General features: G+C 52.1%; 1 protein-coding gene across 1 annotated transcript; it reads left to right on the top strand.

The window, feature by feature from the left end:
* The first annotated feature begins 2474 nt into the window (after positions 1–2474).
* On the top strand, positions 2475–4248 carry LOC103670504 (interleukin-3). Its single transcript, XM_008698961.2, has 5 exons — positions 2475–2639; positions 2737–2772; positions 3775–3867; positions 3995–4030; positions 4135–4248. Exons 1-5 carry the CDS (start codon positions 2481–2483, stop codon positions 4237–4239), a joined length of 429 nt encoding a protein of 142 aa, XP_008697183.1. The 5' UTR covers positions 2475–2480; the 3' UTR covers positions 4240–4248.
* Positions 4249–8488: the final 4240 nt, after the last annotated feature.

Raw genomic sequence — 8488 nt, 5'->3', positions numbered from 1 at the left:
TCTTAAAAAAAAAAAAAAATGCCCTCAAAAAGTCCTTTGAATTAAAAAAAAATGAAGTTTTTCTCTAAGAAATCACGTTTTTGTGCTCCCGTCCCTAAAGCTTTTATACAAAAGGTAACACCAACCCGTCCTTGAGTGGTCAACACCCTTTGTCTCTGGGGAAAGGACCCCCAGCCTTACCCCAGCTGAGTACTTCATATATTTTTTCAGCTTTTAAACTCAAAGTCTAATAGGGCAGACAAGAACAAATCATGGTAATACAAAGAGCAAATGCTATATGAGGCCTATACAAATTATGTTGGGAGAGCAGATGATAATATCTCGCATTTATTAAGCTCTTATGAGTTGAGACTTTATTTTATTTATTTGTCAGAGAGAGAGAGAGAGAGAGCGCACACACAAGCAGGGAGAGTGTAAGGCAGAGGGAGAAGCAGGCTCCCCACTGAGCAAGGAGCCTGATGCGGGACTCGATCCCAGGACCCTGGGATCATGACCTGAATCAAAGGCAGACCCTTCACCAACTGAGCCACCCAGGCGCCCCCAAGTTGACTACTTTAAATCAGAACTTCTGCAATGTCATGTGAATCACCTGAGGGTCTCGTCAAAATGCAGGTTTTGATTCAGAAAGTCTGGGGTGAGGCCAGAGCGTTTGCACTTCCAACAAGCTCCCCACTGAAGCAGCAGTTCTGAGGTCCAAGATGAGAGAAGCAAGGCTGGCTATTAGCCTCTCCCCACAAGACTGAGTTTCTGAAGGAGAGGGACCAAGTCTCTCCCGGGGTTTACACACAGCAACTGCTAGTAAAAGTTTGTTGAATAAATGATGCCTAGTGAATACCTAGCCGTAAGGTTCCCTGTGTGTTGCCTATGAGGCACTCCACGTGCTCTGTGAGGATGCTCTGGGCCCAGATCCCGGGACCTTTCCTGGCCGGTGGCTGAGCAGGGAGCCATGCATATTGGCTACAGGCATCATTCTCACAGAAGTGCCTTGGGCCACAGCTTCCTTACCTGCCTCCTCGGCAGCCACATCCTGGTCCTTGTCTTTACCAGATCTGTTCCCTGCTCAGAGGCCTGAAATCCCCCAGTTTCCCTGCCTCAGCATAACCTCCTATCCTTCATCTCCCCACACTGATTGTATCACATCTCACCCTGACCCCTGGCTTTTCCATCCTGCCTCTCCTGTTCCGCCGCCCCAGTCCCAGTTATCTCAAAGACCTCTTCCCCACACCCTGCCACATTCACCCCTTTGCCAAAACCCCGTTCTGGGCCTGCGTCAGGGCCTGACACGCCTCGTGGGACAGTGGCCCCCCTCTCCCTTCAGGGGCTGCCTCTGGGCCCCCGCCCCTCCTGGTTTTCCTGCTTTCCTGGTTCTCTATGGCTTCCTCTATGGTCTGTCCCTGCCCTCTTCCCCACTCTGCAAAGGCTTCCTACTGGGCCTGTGCCTGCCAAATCCATACTCCCACAGACTGGGATCCAGACCCCTGCAACACAGCTCTCTCCGCTGTTCACCGGCCCCCATCGCTAGAGACTGAGGGCTGAAGCCAAAAGTTGCCCCCCCTTCACTTGACTCACCCCTCACAGCTTCCAGTCCACCTCCTAAACCTTCCCCGGCGAGCCCCCTCCTCCTGTTTCTCAGTGACAATTTCCTCAAAGGCCCCTATCCTCAGGTCCCTGAACCCAGCTCCTCTGTGCTACCAAAGTGACTACCCAGGGCTTGCAGCCAGGCCTCCACTAGAGGTTAAGATCCCATAACACAGGGCAGAGTCAGGCTGTCAGACCAATGATAAAAGAATGGGCATCAGGTGGCCTGGGCTCCATCTGCCCCCTCCCCCCCAGCCCCAAGGAACAGTAAGTGCTGAGGACAAGCAGCCCAAATGCCATGAGGCAAACCACCGGGGGCTTTAACACCAGGAACTCAGCATTGGGGTGGGGGGTCGTCAAGAGATGTACTTCTCAGTAGATGAGCCCACATGTGAACAGTTAGCTGTGTGACAGGCTTCCAGACAAACTGTTGTCTGTTCCAGTGGGCCTTCACTTGGACACCCACATAGGACCAGGCAGTGCCAGGCGGGGTGGGCAGCAGAGGGTCAGAGCTGCCCAGGAGATGGCAGGACCAGGTCCCATGGGGCAGGAGGCTTGAGGCAGCTCAGGGTCAGGCAGCCCCTCACCTGTCAAAGCCATTCTCTTACCTCTTCCCATTCTGTCCAGCGGCCAGCACATCTCTTTTCCTTGGCAAGAGGAGATAACCGCTGAGTAATTTTTTTTTTTCCAAGTTTCACTGATCTCCAGCACTAGAAAGTGATGAATAAGTCTGTGGTTTGCTATGAAGGTTCCATGTCAGATAAAGATTCTTCCGACGTCCGCCCCTCTCATCGAGGTGTAGGCACGCGGCCTCGGTGTATAAAAGAAGGGAGACTGTGTCGGATGCTTCAGAAGGCCACAAGGGACCAGGACAAGACAGAATACGCCCTGCCAGCCTGAACATGCACAGCCTCCCCATCTTGCACGTTCTCCTGCTCCTGCTTGGACTCCGAGCCCCAATGGCACAGGGGCGCTCCTTGTCCACATACCAGCCTAAGCAATACTTCAAGATGATCAGTGAAATTATGGACATCTTAAACAATTCACCCTCACCTTCAGAAGTGAGTAACTGGGATAAGGCTGGCGGAGGGCAGGGAGGGGCTGCTAGGTGTCTCAGGCCAACAGGACTCACAGCTCTCTCTCCCTCTGCCCCCACAGGAAACCTTGGACCCAAATGAGACAAGCACCCTGCTGGTAAGCACTTAGCCCACACTCGGGCACACCTGGATCACCTGGGTGGCCGTAGGCATGTCAGCCCACCTTGCCTAGCTTCTGTGTTTCATCTGTGAACAGGGTTAACAGTGTGTATCTCAGTAGGGTCTCTGTGAGAATTATGTGGCACCAGTGAACAGAGTCACCAGACCAGTGTCAGGTGCTAACAAGTGTTCGATACATTTCCCCAGCCGGGTCTATAACAGGAAAATCCTTTTTTTTTTTTTTTAATTAAAAATGAAAAGGCAGCTCTAGGTGAACAATTCCAAAGGCCTTAAGCTCTTCATTTTTCAGTGGGGCAGCCTAAAATTTCCCCCATGAACTTGCTTCCTTCCTTTTCCTTAAGACACTGAATCTTGCTTCTCATGCTGACTGGCCCTGGGCATTACCGTTTACTCATTTTTCCTAGTTTCAGTTGGCTTCCACGGTTATCGCACTTTTGTTTGCATGGCAATCCTTGGGTTCAACAAGAGGTTGAATCCCTCCTGAGTTTATTGGCCATGTATATCCCCCTCTTTTAAAAATGCGTAGTTCACAGGCTGCACCCATGTCCTGCTGGGGGTGGGGTCTCTGCAATTTTCTTCCTGATTTTTAGGAGCCCTTCATTCAGTCAAAGCATTAATCCTGTTATCTGGCCTCTTAGCTGCAAATATTCCCCTTGGCTAGTCCTCCACCTTCTGTAGATCTTGTTTTGGGCAATGTTTTTCCCCCCAAGTGCAGAAAGATCCCCCCAGGCCCTGTGTGCAGCTTACCTGGAGCCAGGGGCTTGGGGCTGAGGGAAGTAGGCCTTGCTTGGGGTACACACTCACCTCGAGGCCTGTGCACTTAGGGGCATCTCAGGGACCCACCTGGGGCAAGAAGGGGATTAGGAGGGGGTTGTCCAAAGATGTCCCTGAAAACAAACTTGGAAAACTGGGGATGACTTCAGCCATGGGAAGGCTAAACCCCAACCTTCTCCCCGATGTGTATTCTTGGTCCCCTTAGAACACTACCCTTCTGAGGCCAAACCTGGATGCATTCTTGAATGCTACCAAAAATTTCTACAACAGTGAATCGCTAATCTGGAAAAATCTTAAGGTGGGTAAAGCTGTTGAGGGTTTTGGGGATCCCTGCTTTAGCCCTGATCAGCCTCTGGGAAGGGCAGGCAGGGCCTGTTCCTTTTCCGGGCAAGTCTCTGACTGTCTGCTTTGGTCTCTTCCCACAGGAATTCCTGCCACTCCTGCCCACTCCCACACCCAGGGTAAGCTGACCCCCAAGATGCCCCTGCAGGTGGTACTCTCAGCCCTGACCCCTAGCGTGTCATCTATCTTCCAACCTAATGCCACCATCCTGGTTTCTTCACAGGGGCAACCAATCTCTATCGAGAATAACTTGGGTGATTTCCAAAAGAAGCTGAAAAAGTATCTGGAAGCCCTTGACAACTTTCTGAATTTCAAGAACAAGCAATGAGTCCTAGGATTCTCAGTCTGATGCCCCCTCCATCTCTGGGCCTTCTCACCCTGGGGCCTCAGACGTCAGACACAACAGGACACGGGAAGACTCCGGGGTGTCTCTCACACAGTTCAGGACTGGAGGGATTTCATTTTCTCTCATCGAGTCGGATGAATTGTTCATTATCTAATTTCTGAAATGTGCTGCCCCCATTTGGCCTTTTGTGATGATGTTCTCATTTTTATCCTATTGAAGTTATTTATTTATGTAAGTTTTTATTTATTACCTTATGCAATGTGAAGTGTATTTATTTTAGTAAAGGAGCCTATGTCCTGCTCCTTCTAAATAAGACTCAAGAAGGGGACTTGGGGCTTTTTCATTTGTACCTCAGGTTTTAAACTGATTTCTACACATCTGAGAAAATAAACCGCACTCTCTGAACAACTGCTTTGTTGCCAGTGTCTCGGTTTGACTCAGGTCTTAGTAAACCTCTCTTGCCTGATGATTGAGCAGCCCTCCACCCCCCACCCCCAGCAAGTCTCCCTGCCACCGGATGGGCCTCAGAACCTACACTCTGGCAATCTGTGCTCTACTGGGGAGCCCGGTTGAGTTTTAGAAAACGCAAATCTGACCAGGTTGGTCTGATACTTAATTTCCCAGTCCTCAGGGGCTTCTAGACCTTGTCCTTATCCTTAGAATAGCAAAAGAGGCCTGCCTCCACCTGTTGTTCCTATTTCTTTATGCCTGCAAGTACCAACCTCCTTGATGTGCCAGCCAACAGAAGCACTGTGGCTTCCTGGATGAACCACACACCTTTCTTCATACTTCTAAGCTTCTACCCACATGACACCTCAGCCTAAAATGCCCTGATCCTGACTCTGCGTGGTCAGTTCCTACTTCAGAGACCAACTCAAAGGCTGCCTATCTCTGCTGTCCACACTATTCCAGGACAGAGCTCTTGTCTGAAATAGGTAGGTAGACAGGGACCCACTGGCAGGACAGCCATGTAGCCCAGGGCAGCACAGACTGATGTGCACGGTGGAGGCTGGGAGATCACCGAGTGTGGCTTCATTGTACACCTGACTCTTGACATTCCAGGGAGCCTTTGGCCCTGAATGCCTCCCTCTCTGGCTTCCCAGCATCCTGCATCTCCTCCAGGAGGTTGTGGGGGAGAAAGGGGAGAGCGAGGCTTCCTCTGTCACCATGCTAAGGAGCAATGTCATCCCCTCTGACTCCTCACAAGTCCCATAAAGGCTTTGGATGCCAACACCAGATGCTGGGGGCCCAGCCCTCTTCTTCTCTGTTTCCCTCCTTGATCCACCCCTCCCCTTACCTGATGGGTAAGGAACAGCCCAGGTGCTTGAATGAGACAGCACGAGGTGAAAGAGTGATCTGCTACTACCTCAGAAATATATTCCTTCACATTCCTCCTCCTAATAAAATTCTGTGTTCCCACAAAAATATCATTCATCCCCCTTCTCTCCAGCCTGGCCCATAGACGGCAATGTGGGTGCTCAGGCAAGATTCTGTGTGACACTCCGCTGTGGGAGGAGCTGGAGAAGCTCTGCAGTTTCTGATGGAGCCACTAGAGGGAGCTCGGCCACTGGGTGAGAGTGCTCCAGCATCCTGGAGGAGGATCTGAGAGCGTACACCGAGTGTCCGGATTCTGAGCTGCCCTTTCTGCTTCTCTGGCTCCCCTGCCCCACTCGCTCTCCCACCCCCACCTGGTTGCTGGTCCTAATTTGTGAGGCATTTGTGACCCACTCCCATGTGCCCAGGATGAGTCCCTGCTTGTCACCTCCTCTTCACTCCCTGGAGAGTGGGTCATCAGCTTTCCACCTTTGCTAGCCCTGCTACCCTCTGTCCTGGTGGAGAGGAGACAGACCCTGTGGCCTGTCCTGCCATGCTTCTCCCACACCTCATTCTCGGCAGGCCGGAGCCAATGGTGGATGGAACCAGCTCATACTGGCTCACAGAGCCAACTGTTCAATCAATCTTTTAAAAAGTTGCCAGCCAGTTATCAAACCATCTGTAGCTTGCAATTGGGCACAGTGACAGTATTTACACTATGGACATTGCCAAATGCTACAAAGTGGACTCCTTCCACTGGGGATCTGTTAACTTCTACCAGCTGCTGGAGCTCCTCTCCCCTGAGGTGTGGGGAGGTAGCTGACAGACTGCCATTTTGTTCTTACTTGGCTGTCCCCATTCAGGGCCCCTTCTGGAAGCTCCTTTTGTCCTGAAGCCACACTATTTCCATTCCAGGCTGGATGGCATGACATTCCTTCAGTGTCTTGGAATTCATCCATTCAGCAAACTCTGGCTGGGCACCTGGATGCTCGGGGCTATGGTGGTGAACTAGCCAGATGGAGGGGGTCCGGGGAGGTTGCTTTACATTGAGTGGTCTGGGAAGGCCTTCCTCAGCAAGTCACACATGGGTTACAACCTGAATGAAGAGAAAGTGCCCACTGTGTGACAGTACGGGAGAAAAGAGCTCTGGACAGAGAGAACAGTGGAAAGATCCAGAGACTGAAATGGCTGAAAGCATTCACAGAACAGAAGGAAAACTGTGATAGGAGCGAATGCTGGTGGGAAGCCCCACAACCCTCTTTCAGCCTCTCCCCTTTCCCTCCTCAGGCCCAGGCCCTGTGTTAGTGACTAATGACTACCGAAGGCGGGAGTGAGTGGTCAGGTCAGGACAGACCTGGTGCAGGAAGATCTGAGGGGGTGTGTTTGGTGGGGGTGGGGGGGGGAGGGGAGGTCAGCAAAGACAGGCCCAGAAAGCAGGGGGAAGACAAGTGGTGATGACATGCTCGAGAGGAGGTGGGCCTTTTCAGATACTCTGGGGTCTTCCCTTCTTACAGAACAGTCCACCCTGATCCAGGCTGGACTGGGATGATCATGGGCCTGACCTACTGAGGCTCACCCTTGATCCCAAACTTCAGATCTTGCCTGGGGCCAGCAAAGCCCTGGGCTGGGGCCTGGAACCAAGTGGTGGTCAGTTCCCAGTCAGGCTGGGGCCCTTCTATACCATGCTCAGCCACCTGCAGGGAGAGGTGATGATTCCCTGGCCTAATGGGAGGTCCTGGGGTGCTCACATCTCCCCTGCAGGTCTGTCAGTTTCACCTCTTCTCCCTGAGCCTACCTGGACCGGACCGGCCTTAGTGCCAGGTCTGTAAGTCCATTGGCCACTAGTGGGCAGCAAAGCCCCATCATAAGTCCCAGGACGGTCTTCTGAAAGTCAAAGTTCCCACCTTTACAAATTCAAGTGCCTTTTCAGCAGCAAAGTGTATGACCTCAGCCCGGGATTTTATTTTTTAATTTAAGAAATATTACAGCTTTTCATCAGAAGGGCAATATAAGAGAGCATATATGCTCTTTACTGAAAAACTTGGAAATACAGAAAAATCAAGCAGAGAGAAATCGCTAGAAGGCAAGCCTGTTAGGAGAGGCTCCCTCAGAGAGGCATCAGCACCTCACTCTATAGCGAGCATAGATGGGCTCTGCTCTTCCCACCCTGTCCTGGAAACTGCATGTGACTCAGTTCAGTAAATACCTGGAGGACTTTCCACAGCTTCCTAGGCTGGGGCCAGGGGTTGGGAGACGCTGAGCCAGGCCCTGGGGACCACTTGGCCATGTCCCAGCACAGTGTCATGGGGGTTATTATAGACAGACACAGTGATGGATGAACAGGTATGGGTCTTGTTAGAGGGGCTTTCCACAGATGGTGATCACAGGGAGCTTGAGAAAGGACTAGGGGGTTCATCTTGCAGAGAGATGTAGGGAAAAGGATGGTAGGCAGATGACACTGGAAGCAAAGGAATGAAGATCTAAGACTACAGGGTAAGCTGGGAGCACGGGGAGCAGCCAGGCCACTTATAGGGCCAGAGTGTGCGTGCCAAGTGGCTCGGTGGAACCAGGCCCTCCAGAGCTCCCTTGGTCACTGCCTTTGCCCCTGGAGCCCAGTCATCCTGGGCCTCAGCCACCTCTGGGTCTCAGCCTGGTCTCCCCCTCCACCACCCCCCCCACCCCCCACTCCATTTATTCCTCTCTGATCCCAGGACAGCCCCGCCTGGCCTGGCCTCTGTGGAGATAGCAAGACCGAACAACTGTGCCCTGAGAAAGGGTGCGTGTATGGAGGGAGAGGGATAGGATGGTGCCACATCAGCCGTCATGTTTAATGTCCACAGGAAGGAGCCAGAACAGAGGGAGAGAGATGCTGAATGAAAGAGGAGCAGGTCAAGCAGAGCAGGGTCCTTGGGCCCAA

Source organism: Ursus maritimus, unplaced genomic scaffold (genome assembly GCF_017311325.1).
Source record: "Ursus maritimus isolate PB19 unplaced genomic scaffold, ASM1731132v1 scaffold_5, whole genome shotgun sequence".
Taxonomy (NCBI): domain Eukaryota; kingdom Metazoa; phylum Chordata; class Mammalia; order Carnivora; family Ursidae; genus Ursus; species Ursus maritimus.
Note: the sequence above shows the minus strand (reverse complement) of the source record. Positions and strands in the feature narration are given on the sequence as shown.

Bases quoted from the DNA above. Each gene is read 5' to 3' on its own strand.
- LOC103670504 (XM_008698961.2), top strand. From the start codon at position 2,481: ATGCACAGCCTCCCCATCTTGCACGTTCTCCTGCTCCTGCTTGGACTC. The intron at 2,640-2,736 runs GTGAGTAACTGG...CTGCCCCCACAG, and splicing joins ATTCACCCTCACCTTCAGAA to GAAACCTTGGACCCAAATGA. The intron at 3,868-3,994 runs GTGGGTAAAGCT...CTCTTCCCACAG, and splicing joins TAATCTGGAAAAATCTTAAG to GAATTCCTGCCACTCCTGCC.